Source organism: Rhinolophus hipposideros (assembly GCF_964194185.1).
Source record: "Rhinolophus hipposideros genome assembly, chromosome: 22".
NCBI classification, from domain to species: Eukaryota; Metazoa; Chordata; class Mammalia; order Chiroptera; family Rhinolophidae; genus Rhinolophus; species Rhinolophus hipposideros.
This window is the reverse complement of record NC_138068.1, coordinates 20,665,245-20,683,903: the sequence shown is the minus strand read 5'-3', so window position 1 is coordinate 20,683,903 and position 18,659 is coordinate 20,665,245. Positions and strand designations below refer to the sequence as shown.

Below are 18,659 nucleotides of genomic sequence, written 5' to 3'. Positions count from 1 at the left end.
TTTTGAAACAGATCCTTTGATACATAGCTCTTTCATTTGAGTAGTGCTTTGGGAACATGGCTGAGTGGCCCTATCCAAGGGAGACTACTCAATATTTAGTTACCACTTATGCTTCTGTATTTTAATAAGGCTATTTAAGGGTTTGACTTCATTAGGTTTTAGTTCTTTGAATACCACTATGTATTTGAGCTCTTTGAACTCTACTATCTGCTTCAATAAGCAATTTTCCTCTCTATTGGTTTTGTATGTTTTCTGAAATGTCTTTTTGGTGGCTTTTAAGAAAATAATAGTCCAATATTAAATTATTGAAAGGTTTTTTACTTTAAAACAGATTTGGCCTATAAAATAACTTATTATACTAGATGTTATTCTGAAAATAAACCAAGCAAATTTCATAATATCCTACTTAATAATTTATCTGCAAATAGGATACGTATTTTAAAATAAGACTAGAAATACAGTTTGCCTATTTTTTGCTCCTGGGACAAGATGTTACTGATATAATCTTGTGAAATGTGTCTCTTTATACAACACATTTTTCTTTCCACTACCTTTCAGGAAGATGTTAAGGTTAGTTTTTACCTCTGGCAGTGTTTCAGCACCTTTTTTCTGCATTAGACATTCTGTCACATTTTTCTAGAGTGATAATAAACATTACTCAAAATAAATGATATAAAAGTGTTAGGAATTGACGCTATTTTAAGTTTATTTGTAACTGACGGGCTAATAGGTAATAATTATTTTAATATTGTATTAGATATTAGATTCAAATTGATACCTTCATTGGTATCAATTTGGTTTACTAGGTGAAATACAAGCTCCATACCACTGTACTTGATTGTGAAAGCTTTTTAAAGAATCATTTAAAAAGTCAATTATTTTCCATAGGAAATTCATGCAGTGGCATTTATCTGCGCCTCTGTTTCTTACGAATTTTCAAGCTATAGATAGAGGCAAGGTTGAAATTGGCTTTAAAAATCGAGTGTTAGGAGGAGGGTCGAGGGTGCAAAAGAAGGGTGGATTATAAAATGAAAGTTTTAGGAAAGACAGGTTAAGCTAGCAGTGAGACAAGGGTTTTTAGAAGGAAGGTGCTAGAGAGGAAGAAAGGGTCCTGGAGCCATCTCCCCAAGATAAGAGATCTAAGACTTTCTTAGATTAACGGCTTTTTTTTTTTTTTTGTCATTCACATTGGGAACACTCTTTTTTTTTGTTAAGTTTATTGAGCTATAACTTCATATAATAAAAGTCCATCCTTTTCAGATATACAGATCTTTGAATTTTGACAAACACTTGCAGTCTTGTGCTCCTTTGTAGTCATTCATCTCTCTCCAGTCCACCCCCTAGGAAGCACTGATAAGTTTTCTTCCCAATAGTTTTGCCTTTTCCAGAATGTCTTACAAATAGTATCAGGGTATACTAGCTTCCTAAGAGTGCTGTAACAACTCACAACCTCAGTAGTTTAAAACAACTTTATTCTCTCACTGTTTAGGAGTCCAGATGGCCAAAATATGGTATTAACAGGGCTAGACATCTCAGAGAATCTGTTCTGTGTCTCAGTACTACCGTATTTTCCCCAAAATAAGACTGGGTCTTATGTTAATTTTTGATCCAAAAGATGCATTAGGGCGTATTATCAGGGGATGTCTTATTTTTTCATGTACGACAATCTACGTTTATTCAAATATAGTCATGTCATCTTCTGAAATATCATCATAACGTACTAAATGTGCCCATCTGGCTGACGATCTTAACTGGGGCTTATTTTCGGGGAAACACAGTAGCTTCTGATGGCTGCCTACAGTCCTCGGCATTCCTTGGCATGTACGTACATCTCTCCAGTCTCTCCCTCCATCTTTACATGGTGTTCTACCTTTCTGTCATCACATCACCTTCACTCTGTGCCTGTCTCTATGTCCAAATTTTCTTTTTATAAGAACACGTTATTGAATTAGGGCCCACCCTAAACCAGAATGACCTCATGCTCACTGGATTACATCTACAAAGACTTTATAAGACCAAGTAAGGTCACATTTTGAGCTTCCAGGTAGCATGAATTTTGGGTGAGACATTATTCATCCCAGGGTATGTAGCCTTTTTTAAAAGAGTTTCAAATGTTACTTTAAAAATTGCACAGTAAAATTGGCCTTTCTTTTGGTTTACAGTTGTATGAATTTTTAATACATATATAGATTCTTGCAACTAACAACAACCAGGACACAGACAGTTCTGTTATACCAAAAGTCTCCCTTGTACTTCATTTTTGTAGTAATACCCACCCTTTTACTTTTAATCCCTGATAGATACAGATTTGTTCTCCATCCCTTTTGGAAACTGTCACATAAGTGGAATAATAACATATATAATCTTTTGGGACTGGGTTTCACTCAGCCTGATGTCTTTGAGATTTAACCATGTTGCATGTATCAGTAGTTTGTTTGTTTCTTTCTATTGCTGAGAAGTATTCCAGTATATGAATGTACCACAGTTTATTGATTTACCTGTTGAGAAACACTGGGTTTTTACATTTTTGGTGGTTATCAATAGAGCCACTATAAAACATTCCTGTACAGATTTTATGTGTGTATAAAGTTTTTATTTTTCTAGTCAGGGTTTTCAATCTTGGCACTATGACATGTTGGGCTGGATAATTCTTTGTTGTGGAAGGCTGTTCTGTGCATTATAGGATGTTTAGCAGCATCCCTGGCTTCTACTCACTAGATAACAGTAGCATCCACCCGCCCCCAGTTGTAAGAAAAAGTCCCAGAGGACAAAATAGCCTCAGATGGAGAATGTCTGTTCTAAGGTAAATACCTAGGAATGGGATTGTTGGGTCATATGGTAAATGTGTTGAATTTTGTAAGAACTGGGCAAAATGTTTTGTAGATTGGCTATACTGTTTTGTATTCCAACTAGCAATATATGAAGATGTTTGTGTCTTTGCTAACCTTTGGTATTGTTAGTATTTTCTTGTTTTAGCCTTTCTAATAGAAGTGTCATGGTATCTCATTGTCATAGGGTTCTGTGTGTGTGTGTTGGGGTGTGTGTGTGTCCAGTTCTTTATTTTGAAAAAAAATCAAATCTACAGAAAAGTTGAAAGAATAGTATAGTGAATACCTGTAAACATTTTGCCTAGATCGACCAGTTAATAACATTTTGCCACATTTACTTTCTTTCTTTAGATAGGTATACTTTTAATTTTGCTGAACCTTAGAAAGTAAGTTTCCACCATCATAGTATTTCACCCCTAAACACTTTTGCAGTACTTCTCCTAAGAAAAAGGATATTTTCCTATATAACCACAATAGTATGTTACCACTTCTAAGAAAATTAATCATAATCCCATATTATTAACTAATATTCATATTTCCCCAGTTGTTCCCAAAAGTCTTTTATGGTTTCGTCCCTAGATCTAGGATCTAGTCAAGGTTCACACATTTTGTCGTTCTGTCTCTTTAGTATCTTGATCTAGAACAGTCCTCTTGCTTTTTTCGTTTTTCAGTATATTAACATTTTAAGAGCCCAGGTAAGTTGACTTATAGAGTGTCATGCATTTTGAATAGAATTGTTTTATTATTAGATTCAGGTTAAACATTTTTTTGGGCAAGAGTTCTAGTCTAGGTGATATTGTATACTTACTTTTTTCATTATATTGGGAGGCATATTAATTGCAGGATAATTGTCACGTTAATGGCATTGGAAAGTCTTTTTACTTGGTTAACGTGATGCTGTCAGATCTCTTCATTATAATGGTATAGTTTCCCCTGTGTAATTAGTAAGTAAAATACAGAGTACTCCTTTGAGACCATATAAGTATCTTATTGTCCAGTAACCGTTAATCCAATGGTTTTAATATTGTACTAGTTATCCATACTAGTTATCCATTAGTGCATAACAAATTACCCCAAAATTTAGCTGCTTAAAACAACAATTTTTTTTTATCCTTATCTTCTGTGGGTTAGAAATTCAAAAGTGGCTTAGCTGGATGGTTCTGACCTTTGGTCTCATGAGGTTACAGTCAATGTTTGCTAAGGCTGCAGTCATTTGATGGCTTGACTGGGGCTGGAGAATCAACTTCTGAAATATCTCATTCATGTGGCTGGCAGGTGGGTGCTGCCTGTTGGCAGGAGGCCTGGTAAACCTCTTTAAAGGGCTGTTTGAGTCTCCTCACAGATTAGCATCCTGCTTCCCTCAGAGCAAGTAACCCAAGAGAGCAAGTGGCGTTGCGTTGCCTTCTTTTTTTTTTAAACAGGACTTTATTGGGGAACAGTGTGTACTTCCAGGCCTTTTTTCCAAGTCAAGTTGTCCTTTCAGTCTTAGTTGTGGAGGGTGCCATTCAGCTTCAAGTTGTTGTCCTTTCAGTCTTAGTTGTGGAGGGCGCAGCTCAGCTCCAGGTCCAGTTGCTATTGTTAGTTGTAGGGGGTGCAGCCCACCATCCCTTGCGGGAGTTGAGGAATCGAACTGGCAACCTTGTGGTTGAGAGGATGCGCTCCAAACAACTGAGCCATCCGGGAGACAGCTCAGCTCAAGGTGCTGTGTTCAATCTTAGTTGCAGGGGGCGGAGCCCACCATCCCTTGCGGGAGTTGAGGAATCGAACTGGCAACCTTGTGGTTGAGAGCCCACTGGCCCATGTGGGAATCGAGCCGGCAGCCTTCGGAGTTAGGAGCATGGAGCTCTAACCGCCTGAGCCACCGGGCTGGTCCACATGTAAAATTCTTTAAAACAGTTTCTAGTGCATGATTATTCAACAACTTATTTTTTGTTATTATAATGTTTGTGGTTTATAGCAGCCTCCTGAATTGAATACTTACTTTCTCTCTTTTATACTGTCTTATTTTAGCAGTTTAAATTCGTATACTTATCACCCGTAAGTAGGGTGCCCATTTGTCATAGTTTGCCTAATATAGTTCTGGTTTATTTCTGTTGACCCAGCATCCCATCATGTTCCTGTTCATGGTAAAAAAATGTCCCAACTTGGATAAAAAATTAAATGGTCATACTCCCATAATTCGTCCTATCCTTTAGTTTGTCTTTAAAAAATAAATCATTAATGAATATAAAATAAGTGTATACACCTATTTGAATTGTGAAAATTTCAGGATAGATCTTAAGCGTGATAGGTTGGTACTTCAGTATGAGTTTTCTTGTTCATACAATTTAGAGCAGAGATGTTACTTACCTAGCATTTTGGCAAAATTATACCTTGGCTTCAGTATTTGTTTTCTATTGTTGTGTAATAAATTATCCCCAAACTTAGTGGCTTAAAATAACATTTATTGTCTCCTTCAGGTTCTGTGGGTCAGAAATTTGGGAGCAGCTTGGCTGAGCAGTCCTGAGTTAGGGTCTCTCTTTAGATTATATAAGATGTTAGGCAAGGCTGCATTCCTCGATAGTCTTGACTGGGACTGGAGGGGGCTCCCTCCTGGCTAGCAAATCGGTGCTGGCTTTTGAAGGGGGGCTTCAGTTCCTTTGCACCTGGGCCTCTCCATAATCTGTCTTCATAGTGTGGTGGCTGCTTCCTTTAGAACAAGCAGTTGCAGGGATCAAGACAAAATATTGTAATATCTTTTATAAGCTAGCTTTGGATGCAGTACACTGTTACTTCCGTCATATTCTATTGACCATACAAGCCATCCCTGTTTCACTGTGGAAAGGGAATTACATGTTTGAATATTAGGAGGTAAGGATTATTGGGGGCCATTTTGGAGGCTGGCTACCACAGCTTATAGACTTCTAACAGACCAAGAGTTCAACTTTTTTTTTTTTTTTCATTATGCTATATTAGCTTTAATTGGGGTCGAAGGCTCTTCCAGTCGTGTCACCTGGAGATCATTTCACCCACTGCTCTGTTTGGCTGCCAGTCTCTTGTTTCTCTCTTCAGCAATGGTGAAGCAGCTCTTTCCACAGGGAAGAGAAATGCATGGTTTGTTGCCTTTGCCAATAACAAAAATGTTCGAGAGCCGGTGGCAAAGCTGTTGCCGTTGGCATCTTTCACATGAACCACATCAGAAGAACCAGGGGTCTCTATCTCTATCTCTGTTGGTGATTACGCCGATTCTTCCCAGGCACCTCCGGTCACCATGCCCAGGTTACCAGTGTCAAACTTGATGAAATCAGTAATTTTGCCAGTCTCCACCTTGGTGGAATCATTCACCTTGATGAGGGGCTCAGGGTAGCGGATGGTGCGAGCATCGTGGGTCACGAGATGTGGGATTCCTTTTGTGCCCACAAAGATCTTTCTCACTTTGTACAACTTGTACTTGGCCTCCTCAGGTGTAATGCAATGAACAGCAGATCGACCCTTGATGTCGTAAATCAGTTGGAAGTTCTCTCTGGTCTTGTCATGCTGATGACATCCGTAAAAGCTGGGTAGGTTACATCAGTTCAGACTTTGCCATCGATCTTAATGAACCGCTGCATGCAAATCTTCTTGACTTCATCTCCTGTTAGGGCTTGCTTCAGTCTGTTCCTTAGGAAGATGCTTAGAGGGAGAATTCTCTTAGCTTGTGGGGACGGGGATGGACGAGGAGCAAATATACTGGTCAGTTTATCCAGCATCCAGTGCTTTGGAGCCGCTACGCACTTCAGGTGCTTCTTGGGACCACGAGGCATGGCTGCGCTGGGCACAGAAAGAGGCTCAACGCTTTTTTATATATTCTTTCTCTCTTCATTTGAATTCCAAGGGTGCCAACCCTGGTTTATTTGTTTTTCTCTTTGTGTTGCCCTGTTATGAATATGTTTTATGTTCATAAGTTTGTATAGCTACCTAAAAATTTTTGGCATTTTGAGATAAATATATTTTTACTTTTTTCACTTAAAAGGTTTTCTTTTCACTTTGCCCATGATACTGGCCAGTTTTCTAGGTTATTTTTAATTGTATAATGTAGTCTCTTGGATTTTCTAGGAAGACGTTCACATTGCTTATGAATTATAAGTTTTCTTTTTTCCTGATTTATAACAGCAGAGTTGGGGCTTGGTGCCCAGTTCATTTATTTTGTAGTCAGTTCTTTTTCTGTTGTATTATTTTACCCTTTGTGCCCTGTTTGACCAAACTTGAGCAAATCCCCTATTTTTTTTTAAATTGGGGAATATTGGGGAACAGTGTATTTTCAATCTAGTTGTGGAGGGCGCAGCTCAGCTCCAGGTCAAGTCATTGTTTTCAATCTAGTTGTGGAGGGTGTAGCTCACTGGCCCATGTGGGAATCCAGCTAGCTACCTTGGTGTTATGAGCACTGCTCTCTAACCACTGAGCTAACCCGCTGCCCCGTCACCTGTTTTGCTACTCTTTTTCACCCACAGTGCTTCTGTCCTGTGGCATCTTGTCTGAATTCCCCCTCTCCACAAAGGCAAAATTAATTACTATAGACTGTATTTCCTTACAGTACTTGTACATATAGATAGCATGGTGTCAATTTCCTGTAATTCTAATTATTTATATTATGGCTTTCCCTCACGTTTTAAATTCCAGGAGGGCAGAAACCTTTCTTTGTAATCTTTGTACACCAATAATAAATGGTGTTTACTATTATGATGGGAAACTGTTTAGTGGGTATTCATTGGTTGCTTTTATATTGTCATTATAAGACTTAAGGACAAATGCAAACCCCCACCATTTGTAACCCCACTTATTCGCAAGTAGGGGCTCTTTTGTATAGGTGACTAGTGCTCCTATTTGGAGAAATGTTGGATAGTAGTGAGTGCTTAGATACTATTAAGCTTTTTAATGTCTCAGTAAGAAAGATACCCATATTCAGGTTCTTCTGAGGTATTAGAGAAAAATTTACCTTGTGTATCATAACTTTTTTGTGTTTATTGATTGATTTGACAAATATTTAAGGGCTTACCATTAATATGACACTATGGCCTCAGACACTATGTTAGGCTCTAGTGATGTACAGATGGATGGCCGCTGACCTCAAGAAAACAGTTTGAAAGAGGAAACAGATTTGCAAATAGATAAGCGACAGCTGTTGAACACTTACGAGGTTTAAGATTGCCTATAGCACTTTGCAGGTATTATCTCAATCTTTAAAACAAAACTACAATTGAATTATTCCTGTTTTATGGATGAAGAAAATGTGGCTTAAAGATTCAGTACTTTACTTGCTGAAGTTTACACAGTAACAGTGCTGAGGTGTATATCTAGCTCTGTCTGACTCCAAAGCCATGTTATATGGTATAACATGGTTGATGAGAAGAAATTCATTATTTCTGCTTTGGAGGTTTGGGAAAGCTACCACATGAGATGCTTGTGCAGAATGTTGAAGGATAAGAGAAGACCATGAGAATTTAGGGAAGAAGTGGGGCAAATTTTGAACAGAAGGATCAGGATAAGTAAATTATATAAATATTAAGCAGATGGCATGGTATGGTAATTCTGTGTGATTGGAGCATGGGATATGTATGGGAGAGTGGCAGGTGAGATAAGACAATAGGCAAACTAGCATCAAAGAGGATCATTGGAGGTGTATCTGAAATACCCTTTTTACAATACTATGGACAGATTGGAGGTAAGGCAAGGAGAAATCTTGACAGTGCGATAGTGCAGGGAGAGCCAAATGAAGGGAGTAGTAGTGGAGATAAAGAGGAAGATGTAAAAAAATTCATGTACAGGGCTGGCCCGGTGGCTCAGGCGGTTAGAGCTCCATGCCCCTAACTCCGAAGGCTGCCGGTTTGATTCCCACATGGGCCAGTGGGCTCTCAACCACAAGGTTGCCAGTTCAATTCCTCGAGTCCCGCAAGGGATGGTGGGCAGCGCCCCCGCAACTAAGATTGAACACGGCACCTTGAGCTGAGCTGCCCCTGAGCTCCCGGATGGCTCAGTTGGTTGGAGTGCATCCTCTCAACCGCAAGGTTGCCGGTTCGACTCGCGCAAGGGATGGTGGGCTGTGCCCCCTGCAACTAGCAACGGCAACTGGACCTGGAGCTGAGCTGCGCCCTCCACAACTAAGACTGAAAGGACAACAACTTGAAGCTGAACGGCACCCTCCACAACTAAGATTGAAAGGACAACAACTTGACTTGGGGGAAAAAAAGTCCTGGAAGTACACACTATTCCCCAATGAAGTCGTGTTCCCCTTCCCCAATAAAATCTAAAAAAAAAAAAAAAAAATCACTAGGCTAAATACACAAATAACATCAGTAAGGAGTATCCAAAAGCAGTAATAAGCTTTATAGGGTACTAGTAACTATTACAATAGATGCCAAAAGTTCACCAAACCGGAGGAGAACAGCACTGAAAAAGTCATAAATCAAAACCTTGCCATGTCTGTAGCTGAGAGAAACTCAGGCGTCTCCCACACCGCTGCTTGCTAGTTCCCAAGAATGCTGCTGCTGTTGTTGTCTTTGTTGTTGTTAGAAGTCAAGGCGTCTTCTGATGTTTTAAGCAGCAAGCTGTATATAAGTTTTTAAGGTGTTAACAATCTGAAGAATGCTGTTGTTGTTGTTGTTGCTGTTGTTGTTAGAAGTTAGGATGTCTTCTGGTGTTGTAAGCTGCAAGCTGCGTTCAAGTTTTCTAGATGTTAACAAGTTCTCAAGAAGGCTAACCGTGGGGAACAACACTGGAGAGGCCGGGAACCAGCCAGACCTCACCAGGTTCGCAGCTGGAAGTCAGGGCATCCCCTGGTGTTGTGAGCTGCATGTTGCTGGAGGTCTTCAAAATGTTAGAATGATGAAAAATCACCAATGACAAATGACCAAATGATGAAATAATAATAATTATATTAATAATTACACTGTCAACTGAAGTTTGTCATATATATTTTTTCAGATGTACCTTAGAGCCAAGTTTCTTGTTCCTTCCTCCCCCTCCGGGAATGGTTCCCAGTGGGTCCAGCAGTTACTGATACTGATATGAATGTCATATGAATGTCGCCCATCCGGCCAAAGGGGCAATTCAGCTAGATAAGCAACATCTATTGTTCTTGCTTGGGACCATCAGCCCAAGGTCTTCCAAAGCCTGGCAACAAGCCTGTCACATTGTCCTGATGTAACTTAGCTACTTCTTTACTTCATCTGTTGATGTGGGGGAAACAGACAGAACAAAGAGGGAATTCTCTCAATCCCTGATCAAGATTTTCTTTAACCCTGAGCTAACCATCACCCCACAACATGGACAGAACAGCAAACATCATCTCATATCTCCCCTGCTCAGGAGAATGAGACCAAAGGGGGACAGAAAAGCAACCTCATTCCATGTCTCCCCTGCTTGGGAGAATGGGACCAAAGGGGGAACTTACTCAACTCCTGATCACAGCGCAGAAATCACCTCACATATAGGAATAGACAAAAGCTAATAGACAAAAACTCACATCAACCAATGAAGGCAAATTTTCCTCAGCGTCTACCTTACAACTTCCCTTTGGGGTGTGTGAAAACCTGGAATCCTGTTGGGTTAGTAAGGGATTGGTGACAAACTGAATGTGTTGATAAGCAAGATATCTTCTCTTAACAGTGCATTTCTTTGATTTAGGGGCATGGGTAAACATATCCCTTTGGTTTTGGGGGATGTGTTAATACATCCCTTTGGGGTATGTGAAAACCTGGAATCCTGTTGGGCTAGTAAGGTATTGGTGACAAATAGGACGGGTTTCCCCCTTCTCTGACATTTAACAACATCCCTCTTTGATTTAGAGGTATCTGTAAGCCTGGAGTCCTGCTGGGCAGCTGCCAGGGGTCGTGACCCAAGTAGGAGCTGCGGCAAGGGGCTTTTTAATTGGGGTTAAATTGCTCCTTGTCCTGCTATTTGTAGAACCAATTTGAGCTGGTGCTGAGGTTACACCATCCTTGCATCCCAGTGATTAATCGGTCTTGGTGTATTAATCCTTTTTTCCCCCTTCTTCCACCTCCCTTCCCACTCCGGTTCAAGCCGTTGTTTCTCAGTCTAGTTGTGTAGGACACAGCTCCCTGGCCCATGCTGGTATTGTGAGCCTTGCGCTCCCCCGGCTGAGGCAGTCGGTCACCTCAGCTGCTCACAGCAGCTCACAGCAGCTCCCACCGGCTGCTAGTCGCTCAGTCTGGCTGCCGGCCATTCATGCTGGCCACTGGCAGCACACAGTAGCCCACGACAGCACAGCAGCAGCACACAGCAGCTCACACCGACCTCCCGCTGCTCACCGCAGCCCAGCTCCAGGGAGAGCCATTGTTCACAATCTTAGCTGTAGAGGGCGCAGCTCACTGGCCCATGTGGGAATCGAACCAGGGACCTTGGCGTTAGGAGCGCGGCCCTCCTCCCACCTGAGCCATCAGGCCGGCCCTTAATCCTTTTAATGTGCTGTTAAATTTGGATTGCTAGTATGAAAACTGAACATTTGGATTGTTATAATATGGCAATTCTGGAAATCAGATTCTTCTCCTAACTCATAGTTTCTTATTGCTGCTTATTGTGGTTATTGTTTGCTTGTTTGATGACTTTTCCAAACTAATTTTCTGTAGTTCATATTCTTTATCATGTGTGTCCATTGAAGTCTTTGTTCTGTTAGGTTGGTAGTCAGCTAGTGATTTGACAGATACCCTTAAACTCTTAGAACCAAAAAAAGGACCCCAAACCCAGTGTTTACACATTGCCTCTGTGTTGGGGCACTGCTGTGCTTAGTCCAGCAGTTTAAAAATGTGCCTTAGTTTCCACTTTCTGCTTGTAAGGAGACTGGTCAATCAGAGTTAAGAATCAGGGTCTTCTCAGATCTTTTCTGAGCATACATCCGGCACTGGGCATATGCATAGCCTAGATTCTCCATAGATTCCAGGACTTTTTCAAATCCCTTATCCCCCCTCAAGTGTCTCCTTCTCCAGCCTCTCTCTTCCTTCCCAATCTTTTCAGTACATCTACTGTGTTATCCTTTGCCCTAAGTGGCAGTGGTTAATGCAATTGCTTTTAAATGCTTTTGACAGACACTTGCTGCAAACCTGTCTCAGCCCTGAGGAAGCTCCCAGGCAGGGAAAACAAAGGCTAGCCCTTGAGCCAGGCCTTCAGGGAACTTTCATCCAGACAGGTCAAATCACACAACCATAGTTCTTTGAGAAGAAGCCCTGTGTTGCTTGCCTTTGATTCATTTTTCAGTTAGATTTTATATGTGGTGTGAGGTAGGAAACCAGCTTCATCCTTTTACATGTGGATATCCAGTTGTCCCAGCACCAATCATTGAAGAGATGGTGATAAATTTTAAGATAAAATACCAAAAGCACAATTCATGAAACACAAAGTTAGTAATTATTGTACTTTATAAAAATTAATTGTAGTCTACAAAAGGCATTGTGTGATAGTGTGATTTATAAGAGATATATATCCGGTCTTCGATTCCATTCCTGACACACAGCTTCAAAAACTCTAGGAATTTCCTAAGTTAATAGAATGATTAAAGTGTCTTTTGTTTTGTGTCTTTAGGAAATCACCTAAGGATGGGGGCTGGTTTCCAGTGGAGCCAACCATGTGATTAGAGGGTTGGAACTTTCAGTTGCCACCTCCCCCTCCCCAGCACCTAGTGAGGGGCAAGGGGCTAGAGTTTGCCAGTGGCCAATGATTTAATCAGTTATGCCAGTGTAATGAAACCTCCATAAAAACCCAAAAGGATGGGGTTCAGAGAGCTTCTGGTTGGTGAACACTAGAGATTTGGGGAGAGGGGTGTGCTGGGAGAGGACACAGAAGTCTGTTCCCTTTCCCAATACCTTGCCCTATGCATCTCTTCCATTTGGCTGTACTTGAGTTACATCCTTTTATAGTAAAGCAGTAATCTAGTGAGTAAAATGTTTCTCAGAGTTCTGTGAGCTGCTCTAGCAAATTAATCAAACCTAAGGAGGGAGTCGTTGGAACCTCCAATCTGTAGCTGGTTGGTCAGGAGCATAGGTGACAACCTGGACTTGACAACTGGCATCTGAAGTGGGGTGGACTGGCCAGTCTTGTAGGACGGTGGGCGTCAGAATTGAGTTAAATTGTAGGACACCCAGCTGGTGTCAGAATTGCTTGTTGGTGTGGGGAAACCCCTCACTCACATACACATACCCACCTGTTAGCATTGGTGACCAGAACCTTTATGCTGTTAAGAAAATGAAGAGAAGCCACTGACTGTGAGAAAATATTTGTAAAACACATATGTGATAATGGACTTGTATCTAAAATATACAAAGAACTTTTGAAATGCAACAATAAAACAAACAAAAAAGTGAGCAAAATATCTGAACAGATTCCTCACTAAACAATATACGTAAATGGCAAATAAGCATATGAAAAGATACTGAAAATCTTATGTCATATGGGAATTGCAAATTAAACAATCAGTGAACTATCACTTTACACTTACTAGATTGATTAAATTTCTAAAAGTTAATACCCAATACTGGGGAGAATGTGGAGTAATAGGAATTCTCCTTCAATCCTAGTAGGAAGGCAGAATGGTACAGCCACTTTGGAAGACCATTTGGCAGTTTCATACAGAGGTAAAACATAAGCTCACCATTATCTAGCAGTTGTATACCTGTTGAGGCAATTTAGTTGAAAACTTATATTCCCAAATAACCTGCACATGAATATTTATAGCAGCTATTTTCATAATTGCCCCAAACTGAAAGCAACCAACATGTCCTTCAATAGGCAAATGAATAAGCATAAACTGTGGTACAACACAATGGAATATTATTCAACAATTAAAGAAAAAGCTGTCAAACTATGATAAGGTATGGAGGAACCTTTAATCCTACTGCTGAGTGAAAGAAGTCAACCTGAAAAGGCTCCAGATTGTTATGTTTCTACCTATCTGACATTCTGGAAGAGGCATAACTACAAAAGACAGTAAAAAGATCCAGGTTGCCAGGGTTCTGAGTGAGGGGAGAAGGATGAATACGTGAAGTACAGGGGATTTTTAGGGTGGTGAGATCTTTCTGTGTGATATTGTAATAATGGGTATGTGGCATTATGCATTTGTCAAAACCCATAGAACTTAACAGAAAGTGAAACTTAATACAGATTGTGGATTTAAATTTAAAAAACTATAGACTATTCAGGCACTTATTAACATGATAGACAAAGTGCCTACTTTTGTGGACCTTACAGTCCATAAACAAATCAGAAAAAATTTCAAAAAAAAAAGAAAAAATTTCAGTGATGTGATACAAAGTAATAGGATGGCTAGTTTAGATTGAGTAGTCAGGGCAGACCTCTCTGAAGAGCTGGTATTTAACTTGAAGCCTGAGTACAAGAAGTATTAGCTTTGAAAAGTAAAGGAAAAAACATTCCCAGCAGAGGGAACAGTTAGTGCAAAGGCTGTAAGGCTGGAATGACCTTAGGGTGTTTGAGAAATACAGAGAAATCTGGATTTGTAATGGGTGAGAAAGAGAAGGAGATATGGTGAAGTCAGAGAGTCAGTCATGGATGGGATGGAGTGAGGCTTCTGTAATCCAGGATGGGAGTTTGGATTCTATTTTAAGAAGTTATTGGGTGTTTAAGTTGAGTAGAGCATGATCTAACTTCCATTTTTAAAAGAGTACCCTCATTGCTATGTGGAGAATGAATGGATGGTGGGAGGAAGGGGGAACCGGAACTGGGAGCAAGTGGAAAGGCAGAGAGACCAGTTTAATGAATTGTAGTAATTTGTTGACAGTGAAGGGATGGATGTTTGTGGCTTGGATTAGGATGGTTAAGAAGAGAGGGCAAAAAGTAGGCATATTTTAGGGTACATTTTGCAGGTAGAATCCTAAGAACATGTTGGTAAGGGAAAGATAATGCCTGTGTCTTTGGCTTGAGCAACTGGTTGGATGGTGGTGCTGTTGAGGCCAGGGTGAGTGTGCCTAGGTATAGTTTCGATTTAGTCGTTTTTTAACCATGTAGGCTGTTGTAAATAATCGTTAAATCTAAGAATCTGGAGCTCAGGAGAGGATTTGGGACTTGAAGTGTAGATTCTCTATCCTGTGTTGCCTGTTTATTTTTTTTCCATTCTGATATTTTTTATTCTACTTCATTTTTATTTATTAAAAAATGTAAAAAATAATTTCAGTTCTAGTTGACATTCAATAATGTATTAGTTTCAGGTATACGGTATAGTGGTTAGACGTTTACGAGGTCTGACAATTAAGTTCGCAAACTCACCCTAGAAGAAGTGCTGCATACCTCATTGCTGAATATCACTATGGTCACCTTCGAAGTACTCCCCTTGGGGAGCTATGCACCGATGCCAGTGCCTAGTCCACCCTTCAAAGCAATTTTGGAACTCTTTCGGGAGTGGCCATCAGAGCTGTCGTTGTATTAACCTTGATGTCCAGAATGTCATAAAAATGTTTTCCTTTCAGTATTTCCTTTCTCTTCGGGTAAAGAAAGAAGTCATTGGGGGCCAGATCAGGTGAGCAGGGAGGATGTTCCAATACAGTTATTTGTTTACTGCCTAAAAACTCGCTTACAGACAGTGCCGTGTGAGCTGGTGCCTTGTTGTGATGTAAGAGCCATGAATTGTTGACGAGAAGTTCAGGTCATTTTCGTCTCAACTTTTTCGCACAGCCTTTTCAGCACTTCCAAATAGTAAACTTGGTTAACTGTTTGTCCAGTTGGTACAAATTCATAATGAATAATCCCTCTGATATCAAAAAAGGTTAGCAGCATCATTGTAACAAGTTCACAAACTTGATTTTGAGACTGCCTTATAACTTACGAAATGATCCCCTGATAAGTCTATTTACCCCCCTGACACCGTACATTGTCTTGCCTATTGTTTAAATTGTACAAGTTATCAGTGATAAGCGTTTTCTTTGAAAAACATCAAACAATACATATAAAACCAAAGTTCCCCTTGATCACCTTTAGTACACATACCTGCCTCTTCCACAGAAGTACCCACTATTACCAGTTTGGGATGTATACTTTTCCTGTATTTATTTGTAAGTCTGTGTACCTATAAGAATATATAGTTTGTTTTTGTTTGCAAAAATAACATCATTTTGTATGTATTCTGTGGCTTTAATAAATTTTCATGGAGTCATTCCATTTCAGTTATTAATAAGTTGTTTTAATGGCTGCATAGTATTCTCTTCTACAGTATGAATATGTAATTTATTGAACTGGTTTCCAATCGATATTTAAGTCATTTCTGTAGGTTTTCTTTTTTGCTATTGCACAAGCAGTATTTTTTATTCTTTTCAAGAATTTAAAATACTTAATGAATTTTGATTATATCAAACTAACATGTATAAGACATAAATTATTAAAATTACCAGCATGTTAAGGCCAAAATTTTAGCTTTGAGTATTTTTATGTATAAGTCAAGGAATAAAACATTGAATTTTATGGAATTCATCTTGGTAGGAATTACTGTTCCATTTCATTTTGGCCGATTTGAGAAGACTGCCAAAATCAGAATTGTTTTATATTTAAAATTTTTAATGGAAGCCTAATTTTGTATAAAAACTCAAGGCAGTGTTTACAGTTTAAAGATATTTTGTCTGCCTTTTTGTACTTGTATACTTCTTACAAAGTACCTGGCAAATAGTAAGTGCTAAGTAAATTTTGTTTGATTTTAATCTTTATCTTGACCTACTCAAAGTACTGCTGATATTTTTATCCAGTCTCCAAAAGCATAAGAACAGATTTTTATTTTGAAAATGTTTATTTTATTTCAAACACTATAAACGATAAACATTTACAGAGTTTTATTTCAGACACATATTCAGTCTTTACGACTGTGAAGTAGAGGTGGTTTTATCCCCATTTTTCTGACAGGAAACTGGGACCTAGAGAGGTTACAGAACTCAAATAGTATCATATAATGAGTGTTGATCCAGGAATTAGCTCAAGTGTTCCACTTTGTTATAAAATCTGTTAATGAATCATGCTTTTTCTGCATGGCAATTAACTCTTCCATGATTAGGGGCTGAAGAAGACACATTACAGTTGTTCATTTAGTATAAGAGTAATTCAATTGTCATTTCTTTGTTCATTTCATTGAACAGATTGTTAAGTATTTGCTATGTGTCAGGCACTGTTTTGGGCTTTTGAATATCATTAATGAACAAAACAAAATCCCTGCTCACATGGAGTTTATATTTTAGACTAGAGAGTCAAAACAAATAAACTACCAAGTAAATTCCTTAGGCTGTCAGGAGGTGATATATTGTATAGAAGAAAAAAGTGACCAGGATAGGTGGAACAGACTGTAAAATTGTCAAGAGAACAAATAGAATAATTCTCCCTAAGTCTAAAACATGATGGAATAACAAGGAAGTAGGTGCCTGAGTAGGAGAGAAGAATAGGAAGAAATAAGATCAAGAAGTTGGGAGCTGGGGAAGCTCGCCTCTTATCAATTTTTTTAAGTCATTGTATGGAATTAGGCTTTTACTCTGAGTAAAATGGGAAGCCTTTATGGGTTTTGAATATTTTAAAAGAGCTATCCTGGCTGAGTTGAGAATAGGTGCTGAGGCTAGATAAAGGTAGAAACAGGGAGACCTATTAGATTATTGCAGTAATCTGGAAGAAAGGCATAATCTGGGGAAAAGATGGCTATCAGAGGTGGCTCCAAACAGATTGGTGGTAGAGGTGGCAAGAAATGGTTGGATTCTGGATCAAATAGAGACAACAGAATTTGCCCGCAGGTTGGTAGGAAAATATAGAAGAAAGGAGTCAAGGATGACTCCAAGGTTTTTAGCTGAGCATCTGAAAGGATGGAGCTACCATCAACTGAGAGTTTACAGGGAAGATGAGTTCAGTTTTGGATGTGTTAAGTTTCAGATGTCATTTAGATGCCCATGTGAAGTTGTTTAGAGTTGAGGAATGAAGTCTGGGATAGAAATACAAAGTTGGGACTTTTGGCTATATAGATGATATTTGAGGCCATACCTCTGGATGATATTTTGGAGGAAATGAGTATATAGAGAGAAGAGGGAACCACTAACTGAGCCCTAGGATACTCCAACATAAAGAGAACGGAGAGAAGACAAGGAATTGTCAGAGGAGACTAAGGAGGAACAATCAATGAGGTAGGTCATAAACGAAGAAAATGTGTCTTGGGAATTCAAGGGAAGAAAGTAAATCTTGGAAGAAGAAATGATCAACCATGTCAGATTTTGCTGATAGGTTAGGTAGAATGAATACTTGAATTGACATTTAGCAATGTGAAGGCCACTGGTTATCATGTGGCCTCCAGTGGGATGTGGAAATGGCCTGGTTAGCACTATTTACATGTTTTTTAAATGGGAATTTGTGATGTTTACAAGTTATCTCCTTTGCCATGTTTAGGTTTGGTGTCCTATTGGTGGTATGTCTGACAGTGGATCACAGCTTGGTTCAATGGGTAGCCTGACCATGAAATCACAACTTCAGATCACTGGTAAGTCTTAAAAAGATCTACAACTTTACTTTTTCCCCCATCATAAAAAATAATCTTACGAGAAGAAAATCTTTAGTACCTGTTACATATCAGGTGCCGAATTAATATTTGCTTAATGCATGAACAAAGGAACAAAATGTGTGGATATGTAAAAATTACATTTTTATTTCAGGATATTCTTGGGTAGTATGTATTAGTATTTCATTATTTTAATTGCCAAATATTTCATGTATGGACATATGCCACATTTTATCCATTTATCATTTGATGGGAGTTTGGTTGTTTCCACTTTTTGGCTATTAAGAATAATGCTGTGAACATTCATGTACAAGTTTTTGTGAAGATAGTTTTCAGTTCTCTTG

The 18,659-nt window shown here is 39.3% G+C and overlaps 1 protein-coding gene and 1 pseudogene across 2 annotated transcripts in view; one reads left to right on the top strand and one right to left on the bottom strand.

The window, feature by feature from the left end:
• The window catches only part of ITCH (itchy E3 ubiquitin protein ligase), a 103,867-nt gene that overhangs the window by 14,049 nt on the left and 71,159 nt on the right, over positions 1-18,659 (top strand). The window contains exon 3 of the mRNA XM_081034538.1: positions 18,207-18,297. Within this exon, the coding sequence (XP_080890664.1) occupies positions 18,228-18,297 (70 nt within the window). The 5' untranslated portion in view covers positions 18,207-18,227. The remainder of the gene's footprint in view (positions 1-18,206; positions 18,298-18,659) is intronic.
• Positions 5,833-6,610, bottom strand: LOC308490948 (small ribosomal subunit protein eS4-like; annotated as a pseudogene). The gene has a single exon. The product of its transcript is annotated as a small ribosomal subunit protein eS4-like (transcript).